The 19,200-nt window shown below is 38.5% G+C and overlaps 2 protein-coding genes across 4 annotated transcripts in view; both read left to right on the top strand.

The window, feature by feature from the left end:
* LOC104922878 (cGMP-inhibited 3',5'-cyclic phosphodiesterase A) overlaps positions 1-10,231 on the top strand; it is a 50,308-nt gene extending 40,077 nt beyond the window's left edge. For all 3 annotated transcript variants that reach the window (XM_019272496.2, XM_019272497.2, XM_019272498.2), the window contains 3 exons: positions 114-275; positions 2,947-3,214; positions 3,613-10,231. In XM_019272496.2, the coding sequence (XP_019128041.2) occupies positions 114-275; positions 2,947-3,214; positions 3,613-3,929 (747 nt within the window). In that variant the 3' untranslated portion in view covers positions 3,930-10,231. The remainder of the gene's footprint in view (positions 1-113; positions 276-2,946; positions 3,215-3,612) is intronic.
* A 5,316-nt stretch (positions 10,232-15,547) lies between these two features.
* Positions 15,548-19,200, top strand: part of LOC104922859 (solute carrier organic anion transporter family member 1C1) — a 31,218-nt gene continuing 27,565 nt past the window's right edge. Inside the window, exon 1 of the mRNA XM_010735806.3 lies at positions 15,548-16,032. The gene's annotated coding sequence lies outside the window, so the exon portion shown is untranslated. The remainder of the gene's footprint in view (positions 16,033-19,200) is intronic.

Below are 19,200 nucleotides of genomic sequence, written 5' to 3'. Positions count from 1 at the left end.
ATCTCTTCTCTTTTTCCTTAATTGAAGCTGACGACCCATCAGTAAAGAATTCTTAACAATCGAAAAAATTGTAATTCTCTTCACACATATCTTCCTGCCACACATTCCCATAGGTGGGTGATGAAGGAGTGTCCGGTATTGACTGGACCAACGAAAATGACCGATTGCTGGTGTGTCAGATGTGCATCAAGCTGGCAGATGTCAATGGGCCGCTGAAGAGTAAGGAGCTGCATCTGCAGTGGACGGAGGGGATCGTCAACGAGTTCTACGAACAAGTACGTTTGTTTTCTTCTCCAGAGAAAAAAACACAACTTAGACACATGCCTCACATTTGGATAGATCATGGGAGTGTACTGTACTGACACACTCATCGCTTCATGACCAAACAACCCACATACTGTCATCAGTCAATTCATCTTTTCGTGCATCTTCCTCCCCCTAGAGGTCAGGGTCAACTGCATGGCAGGACGTCTGCAAATGATAGGGATTCGGTTTTCCTGCTCAAGAGCCCTTCAGCAAGGTTTTATGTGTGCAACTGGATATTCTTTCTCAACAGATATATAGTCAAAACACTTGCCTACTAGCTCATGAATTAGTTAAAGAATACCAGAGACGAATGCCTGGCAACAAAACCTTTTCTTAACTAACAACGTGTCTTATTGGTTAGTTCACCTAGTGCCGAGCAAGTCGATAAAGATCAAATCAGATTAGCCAGAGACATATGATTACTTGCCTAGCAACAACATGTTGTACGTAGAATAGCACTAATTTGAGACTTTTGAGTCATAATTGAAGCTATTTTATGCACTGCAATCAGCCGTTTCCATAGTAGTAGCACTTTTTCTCAAAATATATTAACATCATATAAATCTTTCTATTTGTTCAGAGGTTTACAGGCTGTAACAGACATTTGTTATCACAGGTTTCCTTTGACAGTCATCAAGCTCTTTATCAGCATTCATTTAGTTTATTCTGTCCTTGTTTAATGAAAGGAATGTGTGTACTAACTATAGGATAACACTGCGTGGCAGATAGAAATCTAAAATCATAGCTGGGCTGATTACTGAGGATAACGCCCTCTGATCTGTTTCTGAAGCATTCTGCTATTCCTTTGAAACCTTCTGTTCAATTCTCATAATAGCTTTGAGAATTATGTATGTCCTTTGAGCGGGAGCATTGGGAAGGGGGTGGGTGAAGTAAGCGAAAGAGAGAGAGAGCGGGTGAGAGACGAAGGGTGTGCGTATGTTTTTCTCTTCAGTGGGGAGACGGATGACCTAAATGAGTCATCTTTGACAGCACTCATTCACAGTCGCACAGAGGAAGATCACAGGGATGGAACTGAGGCTGTCAGTGGCAACAGAGTCAGTACACATGCACACACACACACATACATCTGAATTTACTTTAGGCTCTACAAGGTACCACTTTAATGTTCAAAACATTTGCAAATTCTGCTTATGATAAAGAATCCTCTCCCTGTCTCCCCCCGCTCATGCTCTTACTATACATGTACACGCAAACCTCTCACACGAACCACGCCATCTAGGTTTCAGGTTGCCATAGCAATAGGAGCCCTTGCCCCTGTGTCTTCCTGCTGAATTGCTTTAAAAGCCCCGACATCAGAAAATAAATGCAGAGGTAAAATACATGACAGTCAGAATATATGAAACAAACACACGGTACTTCACATGAGACACTATGTAACACAATTCATCCTTATCCATGTTCCTTTTCTTTTCTATCAAGAACAACATATTTTGCTGCTACTGAACAAGTATTTTTGGAAGCTTTGTGTAGATGAATGCCACCAAGAATTCAATCAGCAGAGGAAATCCAAAAATGAGATTCCAAGGACGAGGAAGGAACAGCATGGCTCCACTTCAGCCTGTCCTCCATTTGCAGTAGACGATTGTTATACAAATGGATCCTTTGACAAATATAACCACAATCTGTTATATGTTGTGAGACTTGGTTGTCTATGCGGAGATAATTAGTCAGAATATTTGTGTCAGTATTTATTAGTGTTGACCTTGTGGATAACAGATGAACAGATTATAGTCACCATTACTGAGGCAAATCTCTGCTGTCTGTCTCCTTTTATGACTGATATTTACAGATAAGCCATTTGAATTGATGTTTTTGTAGTTGCCTTGACCAGATTTCAGGAGGCTGTAGCTAGAGATTGATATATCTGGGACCTTCTGTTTAGCTCGATGTACTGTATAATATACACAGATTACAATACATTTAATATTTATTTTGTATAATATACACAGATTACAATACATTTAATATTTATTTGCATAATGTAGTACTCAAGTTACAGATGGTAAAAAACAATGTAGAAATTCAACAATAAATGCATATAAAGAAATCCCCCCCCCCCCAAAAAAAAAAAAAAAAAAACATTAATAACATTAAGACATTAATTTATTTTAAAAAAATGACAAGGAGCAACACAAATATCAAATATTCACAAAAACCTCTTGTAAATGTTTTCTTACATTTACATTCTAACCCTGTCATCCATCGCTTGCTCTGTGGCTCATTGGAGCATCTTCAGAGAAGATAAAATAGTACAGTAATAGTATTAATAATAATGATAATAACGGACAGAATATTTGTATTCATGTATGAACAAATCAAATTTTGGTTGTTCATAGTGACTTCAACTGAGGAGAAACAGAAGCCAATAAATCTTTACTAGGTTTGCAAAGTTTGAATTCAAATATCTTCTGTACTCTTAAGAACTGATTTAAAGTAGACTGAAGACAATGCTGGATTTACTTCAAGCCAGTCACTGTTTTTGTCCTGCAGCTATAAAAATAAGGGGTATTGGAGAAAAAGTTCTCTCTCTCTTGAAATCTCATCATTATATAATATAAATGGTTCATTTTCCAGTGCATTCCTCAAAACTATATATTTTGCGTGTTTGTACCCTTCTAGGGTGACGAAGAAGCAAGCCTGGGCCTTCCAATCAGCCCATTCATGGACCGGTCCGCTCCGCAGCTCGCTAAACTACAGGAATCGTTCATCACTCACATCGTGGGACCTCTGTGCTCTTCCTATGATTCTGCTGCTCTCATGCCGGGACGCTGGGTTGATCCACCTGAGGAAGATTCAGAGCCAGAGGAGGCAAAGGAAGGACAAGAAACAGAGGAAGAAGAGGAGGATACGGCGGATGAAGACGCGTCAACAAGTTCTGACTCCTCCCGTATGTTAAACTCTTAATAATTTATGTTGTAGATAATGTCTTGTTGTTTATACTGAATTGTGCGTGTGCAGCTAAAATTTTTTATTTGAGATAAGTCTGCTTTACTCACCATGTGCACCAACATTCTTTTGTAAAGGGGATGTCAGGGGGTAGCATTGTTTCTTATTAATGTGAAAAGGTGTTTTCAAGGTATTGATCCACCATATGATCTTTTATAATGCAGCACATTGTGTAACCTTTTTTTTATGGCATTTGGCTGATTCAAATAAGATCAATGGTGAGTTTTAGATTTGATACACTGTGTGAACAGTGTTTTATTTTTACAGTCTGTCTTCTGCAAATAAGTCAAGTCATTCTCAGGAGCTTCTGATCTAACTAACTGGCTTTGTGTCTGACAGAGCGGCAAGAAACCAAAAAGGTGAGCAGGAGGAAAGTGTTTTGCCAGATCACACAGCATCTTTTGGAAAACCATGAAATGTGGAAAAGAGTCATTGCTGCAGAAAGCCAGGAGGAGGCACAGAAAGAGGACCCAAACTGCACCAGCAGTCCCACCGATCCAATCACAGCCATTCATGAGGAAGAGGAGGAGCAAGCAAGCAAAGAGGAGGAGTCGACTGACGGCTTTGATGAAAGGGAAGAGGTGCCGGCTATTGAGGAGGAGGAAATCCTTCCGCAATCAGAGACTTCAGGGGAAAAAGAGGAGGAACCAGAGTGATATTATGAACTTTGACCTCCTCTTAAACCAGGAATCTGGATGTTGTCAAAAAAAAAAGAAAAAAAAAAGTTTGTTTCTTTCCTAACTAAACTCTTGATATGGTAGCCAGCACATCACTTCGACACAACACTGTAGAAGATGTTTTGGGTAATATGTGCCTAACAAAAACTGGGTTTGAGGATGGGGATGATGCATGCCCAGTTCATCTGATGAAGAGGAGAGAGGTGAGATGAGCAAAAGATGAAGTGACCGAGGAGTGGAGGAAGAAGACGAAAAAGAAAAAGAGAATGATTGGGACTGTATTTGTTTTCGTTGTGGTGTTTGTTTTAGTCTGGATCTGGTTCCCTGTCCTCACCCAGGCTGCCAATCCTGCACTATGGGCCAACCACGCTGATTCACAGATTCACTCCACCAGTGAGTAATACACTGTCACGAGCCCCAACCCCACCACCACCACCACCACCACCACCATCCACCCATCCTTCTTGTTGCTCCCATGCTATCAGCACACTGTGGAGCCAAGCCACCTGGCTTGTTGAGGATGTGCAACAAGCCCCTTCTCCTTGAAGACAATGGGATGAAAGCCAGGGAAAAAGCTGTGTCCACTGAGGCTCAACTGTGTGTGGATTTCAGAAGGAGACGGGAAAAAGGGCCAGTTGTAGTACATTGTGTTTACAGACATACACCCACACAAGCTTCACACACACACACAAACACAAACACACACACACACACACACACACACACACACACACACACACACACACACAGTACACTACAGCACAGTAGAAACACATTCCATACTAGGAACAGATAGGAAGTTGAACAAAGAACCCTGTTGCTCTAAAAGCTTTATTCTCGCTCAAGGATAAACATACAAAACAAGGTTTTGTTCATGTCAAACAATGTTTGTCCTTAGTCACATGTTTTCTCGCTGTCTCCTGTTAGTTAACGTAACTCTAAGGCAGTAACTCTCTTGTTACCGTGCTTTTTTTTAAATGCAAGTGATTTAATGATATCCACAAAGACATGTGGTTCCCTTTGTGAATCACAAAGGAACCACAACGTTATATTATATGTATAATCACAATTCTATTTCATTTAATCTGCTCTCTCTCTCTCTCTCTCTCTCTCTCTCTCTCTCTCTCTCTCAGCATCAGCCTCCCATTGGTCCCTATGCTATAACACGGCAGATCAAACTGTTGATCACATTAAAGCTAACTCACAAGACACAAAACTAGGTAATAAGGTAATGTGTTTTGTTAAGTCACTTCCCAGCTTGTTTCCCTAGTCTTTAATGTAATGTACTCACTAATGACAGGAATTCTTTATTCTTTGCGATATAATTTATAGCCTGGTATGTAGGCCAAATGTTTCAGAAAGTAAACTAATCCAGTAAGCCATAGTGGCTCTAGCCAGAGCTGACTCACAGCTCCAAATCACCCACGAGGATTTTCGTCAGTAAGACATTTGGAAAAATAAAAATTATTGCCATCCAGGGGGTGCTGTGTACCCATATGAAACTGAATCAGATTCAAATCAATCAATATTTAATCATTCTATTAAACAAAAATACAAAAAATTTAAAAAAGAGTCACAGCTGCATAAATGTATAGTGATAATTAATATTTAATATTCATTATTAATTTATTCGGTAAAGTAGAATCAGATTTAGGATTAATGCAAGCATCACAGTCTCAAATGCTGCTTTGTGTATTCTGTAATGCTGTCTGTTTTTTTTTTTATTTCCTCCACTGAGGAATTTTGTGTAGTCAGTCCTCAATGAGAGCAAATAATAAAAAAAAAGTCAAAATGAGAGATGTAAGATGAGGAGAAAATGTGCTTTGACAAGAGCTGTGATTGAAGATGTCTGAGTTCTGCTTAGTTTCCACATATTTTGGCCAAAAGTGCAATAGACATCTGATCATAGGCCAGCAGACTCACCACACCTCTGGATTTTCTTTTCTCCATTTGTAGTCCTTACTGATGACACAGCGTATGGCTTAACAGGGTGTGTCGGTGCTCTCCTTTGATGTCCTCATGATTCAGATTAATAGTGATGGAGGAGTGTGAACAGCCTTAGTAATGAGGCTAAGTTATGAAAGAGGAGGGAGGAGAAGAAGAAGCCTTTTAGCTTGACTTGTACCTGCTTATAAAGGGTCAGAGGGGGCTCAGATATTTTTTCACATTTCAGCAGATTCTTTGAAGATGAGCCAGTACGGTCAGATTCAAAATCATATGATCTCCATTTCCAAGCCTTTAAGATATCTTATGGGGATGTGCAGCACAGTGTGTTTGATCTGACATCAGAAGAGCAACGAGGGCACTCTTTCAGATCCACAGATTTAAGGATGCTTTGTGTCTTAATTTACTGATCTGTAGCAGATACTCGGTGTCAAAACTGCAAAGTGAGCAAGGGCACATCATAGTACAAGATGAAACACCTTCTTGTATTTTGACAGCACTTCTGTGAAAATCTGTCAGAGACTCAAGACTAGCTCAAGACTCAAGATAAACCTGGATAGTTATTAAGAGCAGGGAGTGTGTGGTTATATCTGCGGTGGAACTAGTTGTCAGAGGCATTTAAGTGGCATTGATCTGTCATTTTGCTTCGGCTCTGCAGCAGGTAGGGAATTTGCAGCATTACAGCTGCAAAATCCCACAATGATTAGCTGAGATGCTGACAGGATAACACAAAATCCCCAGGAGTAGTGGGATTTGTTGAGTCACCATAAATATTAAGACGCCAAATAGCAAACAAACAGTTTTTAAACCCATGCGTGCTTTGAGTGGCTGGTGAGTTCCTGGATAAGGGTTGATGATGACACAGAGAACAAAACATTACCAAGATTTTAAGATTATTTTAAAACTGAAACAGTAAGAATGGTGAAAATAGCAACAACAAAAAAAAGGATAAAAAATACAAACACAAAACACTGGTCCTTTAGACATGCTGGATAAAAACAGACTGAGCAGTCTACTAAACAGGCTTGTTTGCAGACACTGTCTTAAGTTTTTACTGGCTGAACTTGCCCCACTGTGACCCAATTTCCTAACTCAATTAGAGTTTTGCTAACGTCAGTGCTGTCTAAATCCTCAGCTGTATCCATTGCACTGTTTATCAAAATGCCCATTGTGCAAATGAGGGCTAAACTGTGCAACAGTAATGCCCCTGATTGCTTATTCCCTGTACTTACAAAGGGTGCAGTGGTTGAGCTTTTACTTCTATGAAAAAGAAAGCCTGTGTTCAAGGGGTAAGATTATTGTTTGTGATGCAGTTCAAGTTGAAAGCTCTTAATAGGTGTTCAAAGTCTAATTTCTTCTATTTCTTTTTTTAAATCGTGGTAGCCATTCCATTTAAACCTTTTATTTTGAAAAACTGAAGTTGCTTCCCTTAACCAAGTGTGATTGAGCATAATGAATTAATAAAAAAGAAAATTACCTCCAGCGTTGATGTGAATCAGACAGGAGGCCCCGGACAAAGAAATTCTATAATGAAAAGAGCTAACGTTGCTTAGCAACAGTCAAAAAAAAGGTAATATCTGACCCCTGAAACAATGTGTGTCTTACCTGCTGACACAAATGGCAGTAGAGTATTTGTAGCATATGCAGCAAGACGCAATTCACCCACCCCCACTCCACCCCCTCCGGTACCAAATGTCTTCCAGTAGCCTCTCCTCGCATTGGCTTGTAATCACTACCTGTAGCAGTGAAAATGATCTGTAAACACCAGCTGATACAGGAATCTGTGGGTAATTTAAAGCATCGACTGGGGTCTCTTAGCAATTTCTTTTTTTAAAAACTCTGTACAGCAACGTAGCTTTCAAACAGTTATAGGAAAAATAACCAAGACTGTAAAAAGCTCTGCAAGCCTCCTGCCTCCTGTAAACAACAGACATTTGAGCGCACATGAACGAGCTTGAGCTCCATGCACTGTAAATACCTTACACACCATACAGTATATTGATGCCACACTTGCAATCTAATGTGTATACTATTACAATGGATTTTTTTTTTTTATCACACTTGTACCATCCCATGCTCCACCTCTATGGGAAATTGTACTCTTTCTCTGATTCACTTCAGTTTTTTCTTTTTTCTTACTTTTTTTTTTTTTTTAATTGTATGTGATCAGAGAATTCAAAGCTCACAAGGGATCAAGTTAGTCAAAATAGATGCTTCCCTCCTCTGATCTCCCTTTCCAGCTCTGCCTCAGTAACTGTGTACACTACAGTGCAGCAATCAAAGAGACTTAATCAAAGCTGTGATAGAATCTGGGGTGGCTGTTTTTTCTTGTGGTAAAGAGTCCAAAACATTAGAGCTTGGGTGTGTGTAGCCATTTTTATGAGGGTTTGACAGAGAGTAGTCAACTGGTCGTTCAGCAAATAAATGAAAGGACCGTACCATTGTTTTTGCTATTTTAACTACAGATTATTTACACTTAACATATACAAGTGGCCATTTTCAAATGCATGCTTTGCAGTTTTAGATTTTAGATGAAATGTATTTTTTCTAGGTCAAGCCATTGGTTTTCTTTACTCTCTGTGCAGTATGAAAATATATGGGCACAGTTCATCACAGTGAACATTTGTTTGCATTAATGTGCATAATTATGCGGTTTCAGTATAGATGAATTTAAAAACTCAGACACAGAGAGAACATGAACATATGTTTGTGTTGTGTAACAATTAATGAAAACCACTGAATGGCTGGAACAGTTAATAAAACACAGCAGTATAATTTGCAAATGGTCACTTGTAATGTGAGGTGTAAGTGTTTCACTGCCCTCTCTAACTGAAAGCTGCACATCTCTTTCACCTCTGACTACACCCAGGGGCGATGTCACGATGTACTGAGACACCCTGGAGTACACTTATTCATCACTGTAGCAAGATGAAGAAGTTAAACCACTGGAGGTCCAAAATGTTTCAGGGGGAGTTAAGTTAAAGATCATTTAACTTGCTTCTTTTTCGTCCTAGGTAGGATCAACTATCTGCTGGCTTTCAGTGACAGAAATGTTTGTTCATTTCCAACCTGAATATATTAGGCAGGTAACGATTCATGGCCACCAAAGCATAAAAGTTAATTAATCAGTTTATTTTTAATACAGCATTACAACACAGGCCAGTGGTTTGTACCAGGCAATCACATGGCATTGAAAAATCTTATTTTGTAATATCGTTGCGTAAAAACTGGGCAAACAACAAAAGTACAGGGTCTACAACTAAATGGTGTCAATTTATTAAAGCCAGTATCAGTGGTTTCTTTAAAACGGCGAGAAGAAGGGGATTGCTGCACACTGGATTAACTTGTGCAAACCAAAGAAACTTTTTGAACTCTGTGGTTTTTTTGTGATTTGCACAAAATGAGCCCTGAAAGGAGCATGTTTTTCCACATCTTCTTATTTGTCACTGTTATCCAGAACCTGGTGAGGACATCTGGATATACATATACTTTGTAATGGTTGTTGTGTGAAGACAGGCCAGATTAAAAGCAACATAAGAACCTTCTCAGCATTCATCTAACAGACCGGAGCTCATGGCGTTCACACGTTGTTACTGTCTGTTATTATTTCACTGCCGTGTCAGTAGGCAGCAGTAGCACCACAATGGGTCTGACCGACTGTTCTGCTCTCAGACTGAAGCCCTTGTACTTTCTTTTGATGGTTTGAACCAAAAACATTCCTTTTTGTATTGTTTATTGTTTCAGCCATTTTAAAAAGGTGGCTATGCTCCTGTGCCATACCATTTTCACATGTATGTATGTATGTATACATTGTTTGAATGCTATTCGTCAGCTTTCCTTGTTTGTCACAAAGGAAACCAAAACAAACTTTTTTTTTTCATCACCTTTAAAGCAAGACAAACAAGACTGGTATGTTTTTATCTACTATAGCAGGCGCTTCACAGACTCAATTCTTTTTCTTCTCTCCAGTATCTTGCACTTAACACATGTAGCAATACCTACAGGATGGGGAAATTGTGTGATTCACCAGTATTTGTTTAAGTGGAATATGATATTTTATTTCTAGATATTGTTTGACTTTGTATAAAAAAAATATATACTGTACAGATTCAAAAGTATATTATAACAAAAAACTTTTAGAAAAATATTTATTTTTACTGTTTTGTAATTTAGACACAATACTGTAGCTCCTCTATTGCCAGACTTACTGGAAGTGCCTCTCGATAATGTATTACAAAGTAACTATACAATATATTGGGATTATTAGACCATGTCACTAGCAGAGCAGTGTTGATGTTGTAATGTGAATATTGTTGAATAATAAGATTTATAAATGCTGCACATGTGTCTGTCTTGTTCTTCAGCATTTGTACAGTTTGACTTTCCAACATTTTTTTTTAAAACAAATTATGAAGTCACTAACTTTAAATTGTAATTAGATATCACAGTATAATGAGTTTGGCTTCATATGATTTTCAACAATATTGATCATACATTTCCAGGTTGTTATGAGTAGTATGTACTCTGTATGCCTGTTTCATTAAAATATCGTTTCCAGTCCTGTTGATTCATAATTAGTCAACTTTACATACAGTACAGCCAAGCACAGCTCTGTGCCTTTAACCTATTTAAACCATATGCTGATGATTTTGTAATAAATAATGCTGTTAGATGTTTGCGTATTTTCCGCTTGGCTGAATCTTGTGTTTTACTATTAATCCCCTTGCAGTGTGTGAACAGAACAGAAGTGTGGCCAAGTGCAATGCAGGAACACTATTCTATAGACTTCTAACAGAGCAGTGCATAAACAAAAACAGGCTAATTGTCTATACATTTGTATTCAGATTCTCAGTCACGGGGGATAGAGCTGATACACTGTGCAATGTGGCAGAGGACACTGACACGACACAGGCAATATATATTGTTAGTGCTGTTAACAGCCTCCTGTCTACCTGATTTGCATTTCATTAGAGTGTGAGAGAAAACTCATATTACAAAGGAAACATATAAAACATGTAAACATTCCACCAGCAGCAGAAATCTACAGCTATCGCCACTGAGCCTCTGTGGCTGTGAGAATGAAGAATTTAGAGGAAAAAGGCAAACAGGATGTATAACACCATATAGCTGGTTTCAAGTCACATGCAATTGGTAAGTAAGTTTGTAGTATGACACCTATTTGTTAACGGCTCAGTACCCAAATGTGTGACTTAGGGTTGCAGTTCAGACCTCCTGCTCAATAAGCCCAAGCTATAATTCTAAAACAGGTGGTTAACAAAACAAAATGCAAACAAAGCACTGACTAATGCTTCCTCAGGCTGTTATCCTCAAACAGAGATGAGAAGCGGACTACGCCACAAGATTTATTTCATTTTCAAAACACGTCATGCCCAACCAATGTTTATCAAACTCTGCGTAGCTCCCTTTGGAGCCACAAAAAACTTTATACAATTTTTGTCATATGCAGTGGTGGTACTACCCAAGATCTGTTACCATAGTTTGATGCATAGACTCTTACTTTTCAGTTAAATTTCCATCTCGAAGCCATTTCAGTGTACTAGCAGTCACCATTTAAACTTATTAATATTGACCTTGTCAAAAGTATTAATAAAATTCAAAGCCATTTAATGTTATTTATGTGTGTAGGTATGTGTAGGCAGCAGGGGATCCAATAATTATTTATGTGATATTCTAAATGTTTCTTAAAACATAGGTAGATTGGTCTTCTGCTTCATGTTGTTTCTCATCTTGATCCAACTGATCGTGTGCAAAGATTGTCCTCTTGGGTTTGGAGCTCTTTTCGATTATTGATAATAAATCTAAACCTACAGTCACAATATCAACAAATGCATTATATCAAATGTGCTAAGGAATTTGTCTTTAACAAATCCCCTGTAGAGGATCTGATAAAATGACTGTATGTTCTGTCCAGTATAGATTAAAAGCAGTTGACCAGTGGGTGTTTTAAATACCAAGAGACATCCTTTCGTTCCATCAAAAAGTCGGTGCTAGATTCGTACTTTGATGTTGATATTTTGCCCTTGATGTTCATGCCATGTTACGTTTTAGCAATAGGGTTCATGATACACAGTAAATGGTATGAAGTTATACAGTTCCCTCACTCCTCATTCTAAGCTCTCTCGTGAACTCTCCCTCCCACCGCCTCTGTATCATGCCTCTCTTTCGATAACCCATGCCCCTTCTTAGATCTAACCATGTGGATAGTGAATTAAGCCTAACAGGATAGGAGGTTGGACTAATCACATTCCCTCTGCAGTCTTTCTTCTCTAAGGCCATGTGTATACTGCATTGGCTATAAATTTGAATGCCTCTTCATATGGCCCTCTATCCTAACCATTGTAAGCAGATGTTTATCTAACCAAACCAGAGTTTGAAAAAGAAAACTTCAGTCTTACTTTACACAGTCTGTAAAAGTAGATTAACCTTTTTACCTCCAACTATAATGCACATTTGCACAGTTGTGTTGTTCAACAGAAGACAACAAGAGGATGAAAACAATGAAATGGTTTTGTATTTTTACATGCAAATGGAATTTTAAGATTTAGCCACCTTTGTGTGGATGCAGCCCCGTAATCCTTTAAGCCCTCACCACCAAGGAATGAAATAAGGGAATAAGCTGTTTAAAATAGGATCTACCAGAGCCCTCTGACCTCACTCAGGATTCCTGTCATCTCACACATGTAGAGTTAATCCAATTGTCTGGCTAATGAGTATAAAGTAAATCTAAAAGTAAAGTTTAAAGTTAAAGTGAAAGCTCAGATGCTAACAAGACTAGACACTAAAGTTTCTCAGCCAATTACTTACACTGTCTGGCTGTGAAAGTTAAACCCAATGGTTATTCAGGTTATATGCTAATGTCAGCATGCTTACAACATGCTGATGTGCATATTCATCATTCGCATAATAACATTTGCTAACCGATAAAGCATACAGCAGGGAAAATCACTCAGTTTGCAGGTATTTAGCTATAAACAGTGTAGAAGAGAGTATAGAGTTTATAGAAATCATTGTGGAAATTGTTGGCCAGTGCCATCAGTGTATAATTGAGTGTGAATGGGTGAATAAGATACGTACTATAAAGCACTTGGAGTGGTCGGAAGACTAGAAAGGCGCTATGTAAGTACAGTCCATTTACCATTACCAAAAGGTTTATCTTAGGTCAACAATAAAAAAGAAAAATGCAAAAAACAAGCAGATGCACACCAAATACAAAAAAGCATAAAACACACCAAATCGAAGATGCACACACAATCCCTGACACACAGTCAACACTAAGGCTTTGTTTGTCATGGCATCCTCCGTATGTGTATTGGATATGGGTAATCTCAGTTATTTGCCATGTGAGTGCTGTACCCTCCATGCATTCATCACAATTAATTCTGCCCACTGTAAATACACTTCAACTATTCAGCAAGGGAGAACACACAATGTGGTCATTATTCGAGCAGCACAGGACAATGACTTTTTACATTAAACCAGCAGTCTTTAGTTTGTCATATGATATTACACATTAGCTGTAATCCTATATCTAATCACATGATATTGCTACTTATATACAGGCCAAAGCCATGGTCACACCACAGAATTCCTCGGAGAAATTGCAACAGCAGTTCAGGGAAAATCACCTTGATCCTTTCTGTGTCGTGCTTAATGGCAATACATGACATGGAACATGTTATCGCCCAAACAAAAAATCAAAAGTTAACTGTAGTTTTGAATGGCTTATCCACATAAAGATGCTCAAAACGAAAGAAAAGTGTCACTAACACACAGATATACACACTATTCAAACAGAAGACGTGATTATTTGACTATAATTAGCCATTTTGCTATTCAGTGTGTAAAATTGTAACTTTATATTAACCCATATAATTTACAGATGATTTAATGATCTTTTGTAATTATTTAAAACACATTTAAGATTGTAACAATCTGATTGTTATTGTGCTTTAACAATGTCATTCTCAGTTCAGGATCAGGTAGTTTTCCTCCTATGTGCTGAAAGGACAGACAGGCAACAGGATTTATATGCGACATGTGCGCAGTGTGCAACTATAATAAATTATACAGTACTACGTATCAGGTCTGACGTTATCCAAGCCCTTCATATTTCATGGACTGCCTGTCACCATAGCGACAGAGAAACATGCAAGATTTGTCAATTATGAGTTCTCACAGGACCAGCTGTAAACAAACCCCACGTTTCCTTTCTATGGAATTGGAAACTTTGACTTTGAAAGTCATAAACTATTGTTTGCTTTTATTATCCAGATTAAATCCTAAAAAATAAAATAAATAAATAAATAAATCAGCCAAGAGGGGATCATTGCCAGAAACAACACAAACTGCAGTAGATCAGAAACATACTCTACCTGTTGCATTACCATAGTTTCATTATATGCAACCACTAAAAACATCTACGTGAATTAGCTATCAGCAGGTTTCTGAAGACAGACTTTTGATAAGATGTTCATAAAAATTCAAGGACACGACTGACTCGATGGTGGATCTGTATGCTTTTTATAATGTGTACTATCTGACAGCTGGAAGTGCCATTGTAATTAGATACAGCAAGGCAGGACAGGTGGTATAAGAACATAGCAGCAACCTTGTGTTTCCACATGCTTACCTAACATTGATCTGTCCTCTGACAGTAATCAGATCTGGAGATGGATATACATTTAAGCCAAGAGGAAAAAGAAATGCCACTCACTTTTCACAAACTAATGAGGAAATTTAAAGATGGCAACAGCAATTTTTAAACAAGTAGGTATATCTGGTTCAATTATTCTGCCATTTAGATAGAATTACAAACGATATCAGTAATATCTGGACCGCAAATGGTCCACTCTAAAGACAATTATGGAGCCACAACCAACAGCAAAGGAGGCTCCTATATCCAAAGTCACCTGTAACAGATAAGGAACAGGGGCTGGCAAAAACCACAACAGTAAAATGATATTCAACACTGGCAAGATTCAAGATGGGTATGATGCAGATGATCAGCGGTCAAGGGAAACTTAATCAAAACAGTCCTTGAGGAAAATCACAAAACGCCACGACTAAACATTTGGCAGACTTCTCGAATATTTTCGTATCATAATCCTCCACAGCACCCAGCTTTACTCCTACACGTTCCTAAAGGCAACTCAGCAACTTCAGTGTTTATTGCAAATTAGTTCATATAAACCAAACCTGGGAAATTCCTTGTGTCTGAACATAAATGTAATTTGGTAATCTTACTAGAACATAGAATTATTGTGGAATTAAGAAGAAGAAAAAAACATCCTTGTCTGATCCAGATCTTAATGACATAACCTCATCATGTGCCTGTTCTAAACTGGGCTTGAGTGGATAGTTTATGACAGAGTTGTGAGAAGTGAACAAGACTTTTACGAGATTGTGTTGGCACCGGAGGAGAGGACTTTGCTGTGCATGAGGAGCAAAGATGCATGAATAAATCATCGAAATGAACTGTAACTACTGTGGATAGGAAATGAAACAGACAAGTTAATTATCTCCAAATTAATTAATTAAGTTGTGAGAAATACAACACATTTAAAAAATGCAGGATAACCAGAGGGAGGAGAAGGGAGAAAGGAGAGAGAGAGAGAGAGAGAGAGAGAGAGAGAGAGAGAGAGGTTGCAGTGAGGCAGAGGGGCGGGGGACAGAGAGACAGAGAGCCGCACATTAAGACAGTCGTGCTTCTGCGAAAGCTTGGTCTATCTAACAGCAGGGTCAGTCCAAGGAAAGGACGCAGCAGGGTCACTTTTTATTTTTTATTTTTTTTTATAGCGCATCTAACGCGCCACATCTCCAAACAGCGTTTCACTAATGTCCACCAAATGGTGAGGAGGACATGTCTCAGGAGATAAAAATCCCGTTTTGATTTGGACTAGTCTGCCCGAGAGTTACCGTGAAGTCGGCTGGAAATGAACTCTGAAGATACACGTCGGTCTCAGAGCATTCATGATAAGAGTTGGCGCTTCTCCTCCCTCTCCATCCACGTGAGAAGTTTGACCGGAGCTGGCTGAAGGCAGGCTACCTGTGTTTTCCGATTGGCTGTTTAATCTTTGTAGAAACCAGTGACTGGACGACTGTTTCACAGGACACTGAGGTAGGTGGTGCGTTTTTTATATATATGTATATATATGTATATATACCCACAGTGATCCGTGGATGTCCAAGTCAAAGGATCATCTGTCTTTTTTTTTTTAATGTAAAATGGCAGCAGACATTTGTCATGTTTGGTGTGTGTGCGTGTGTGCGCTCTTTCACGTCATCACAACCTGACCTTCTAATAAGATATTCACTTGTTGAATGTAAATAAAAAACATTTTCACCTGGCTGTGATTTCAATTACCTATAGCTGTTTTATGAACTGTGAGTATAAGTTTTATATAGTGAGGAGACTTTAGTCTCCAAAAGACACCTGCTGTTCCTGCAGGGCATCCTGAGTTAAAATCTCCCAGTGCGTGCTTCCTTCTTGTCAGGTTCTTCAAAAATATTGGTGAGGGTGGATATTTGACATAAGCATCACTAGGTAAATTCTGGTTCTTTGAAATGAAGAGTCTTAATGACGACTTTGTCTTTTATTCTCTCACTTGTGAACAGCTCTTCAATCTATGCTCATATTTGCAGTAATATTTGGAAACATTGGTTTTGATTATTCTTAGTTGTAAAAAAAAACAAAAAAAAAAAACATAAAAAGTGCTCTTATTTATTTTATTCATTAATTATAGCAGCAGACACTGGGATGGCTCCTACTTCAACTAGACCTAGCACCACATTCACCAGTGCTATTCATCTTAATTAGTTGTCTAAGCAAATGTGAAGGAATAATTAAAGCTGGCATCAATAACACCTGCGTGTTAACCATACACGATTAAAATAAATGGTGGAGCTGTTGTGGGTGCCACCTACTGGAGCCCACCTATTTACTCAAACTGTAACCAACCTCTTTTCCCTTAACCCCAATCCAAATGTAACCATCTGTAACCTTAAATTTCTTCCTGTTTACTTGTTTTGTATCTCCGTGCATGTTTGACCTTGTAGCTTTGCTGATAGTTGAAGAAGAGGAGAGGAGCTTTAATTAGATTTTACTGGATAATACCCATCACACCATAATGAAGGTAGCGTTTCCCAGCTAATGTGTTGACTATATTGACCTTTAGGCAGTTAAACTGTGAAACTATAGATTTTCTTAGCTTCTTCTTAGTTGTAACCTACAAAGTTTCACACACACACACACACACACACACACACACACACACACACAAACACATATATATATATATATATATATCTAATATAATATATATATCTATAAATATATTATATTATATATATATATAGTTTTAGTGATGTAATATTATGTAATATTAAGATCATGGATAGCTGTGGACTTGGTGTTTCCAGTGGCTGCTAGAGTACTTTAATAGAGTACTGCTGAAATCGGTGTAACACATGACATCATAAAGTCAGAACCACAGCTTCTTCTTCTCCTCTATAGGCTGCTGACCTTTAACAAGTTTTAGCATGCTAGGGTTTCAGCTTGGAGTGCAATCAGCACCCCCGGAGGTACACGCAGATTGGAGTGTGGAGATATATGTATTGATTAATAAGCAAGAGATGTAAGGAGGAGGCCGGGCTGGTGGAGGGAGTGAGCAGCACAACCAGTCAGTTGCTGTTTGTGACAGACACGTAGAGATCAGAGTGTGTGTAGAGCTGAAAATACTTGATATGATGATGGTGCTTTCAGGAGAGCGGGCCATTTAAAGGCCATTGCCTCAAAAATTAAAGCTAATATCTGAGGTGAGCTGACTTATAATACTATTGAGTTTCATTCTGGTTAGTTCAGGCAGTGAAGAGCCTTACATATGCTTGGAAAAAATCAATTTGTTTTTCTTTGGTCTCACTGGGTAAATTTGTTGTTGCACAGTAACATTAAATGCCAAGCAAAATATAGACAGATCAAGATGAAGTGTGCCCATTCTGTCATACTAATGAACTGTTTAGTGACTTCACCTGTGATAGAGTGTGCTGCTCTTGCTGCTTATTGGCTCTATCAATCCACACTGAAGCTTTCATAATCTTTACAGTTACTTCCTTTCTATTTTTAGCAACGTGTTTGTCCCATAGTCATAAATTATTACGTAGCAGCAGCACAAAACATGTTGAAGCATAACCAGTGTTGCTACGAGTCAACAGAGCTTGTGATTCAAGCATTGATGTTAATTCTTGACCTTTTAACTCTTTTGACCCAAAGTATCCACACAGAGGTCCTCATGGTTTTTCTTTTTCTTTGCAAAAATCTACTGCTTTTGTAAACTACTGCTTCATATTGGCCCACTTAAAGCTGCTGTTGGTCTAATTCCTTAGAAGTAGGTCAAACCTGTTGCGATTAGCCAGCTCTTTTATTCGACTCTGGTCTTCAGAACAGAAAAATCATTCAGGGAGAAATGCAAACGTGTTGCATGTGGCACCAGTGGCAGTATCACTGACAGCAACGGTGATGGTATTGTGTTATAGTTCCTTGCTGCATAGCAATCACTAACTGGTCCCCTGGAGCAATTCCATTCACTGTTTCACATGACTACTGGAAGTGGACTGATGGGGGAGGAGAGGGCAATACGTGAAATAAGCAAGACCAATGTGAGGAGTTAGGAGGAAAAAAAGAATCCATAGAAAAGGAGAGAAAGAGGCCATTAGTTCATAATGCAGGAAGGGCGAAGGGAAATGAACGTCAGTGGATTACTTAACCCTTTGTCCAGCTGCTTCACGGTAAAATTATTTCTAATCTTTTAATGTTCATATAATCATTTCTGTTCCCAAAACCCTTTTTCTTACAATGACGCATTCACTGTTGTGTAATTATTTTTTTTTTTTACAGTGAACCAGATGCTTTCAGGATGTGTTGAGATAAAAAATAATTAATAAATACTAATACATTTGGACAAATGTTGTAGCAATGAAGGGCATCAGATGAGAAAACTGTGAGTAAGAAAATAATTTAACACAGTTCAAACTAAACTGTACAACTACTGAATAGCTGAGCCTTGGAACTGCTCAGGAGCATTGCATGGATACTGAATGGGTTTGGCCTACAGCAAATGCATGATGGAGCAGATTGACAAAACATAACACCTAAATTGGGTGATACCATGTTAAGACATATTAAAATTAAGTATGTGGACAAGAAAGATCCAAAAGGCTAAAAGTATGTACATCATCCAGTTGTGATGCTGGGTTCTGCTTAAGGTTTCTGCCTCTTAAAGGGAAGTTT

The sequence above is a fragment of the Larimichthys crocea genome, chromosome VII (genome assembly GCF_000972845.2).
Source record: "Larimichthys crocea isolate SSNF chromosome VII, L_crocea_2.0, whole genome shotgun sequence".
Classification (NCBI taxonomy): Eukaryota; Metazoa; Chordata; class Actinopteri; family Sciaenidae; genus Larimichthys; species Larimichthys crocea.
Note: the sequence above shows the minus strand (reverse complement) of the source record. Positions and strands in the feature narration are given on the sequence as shown.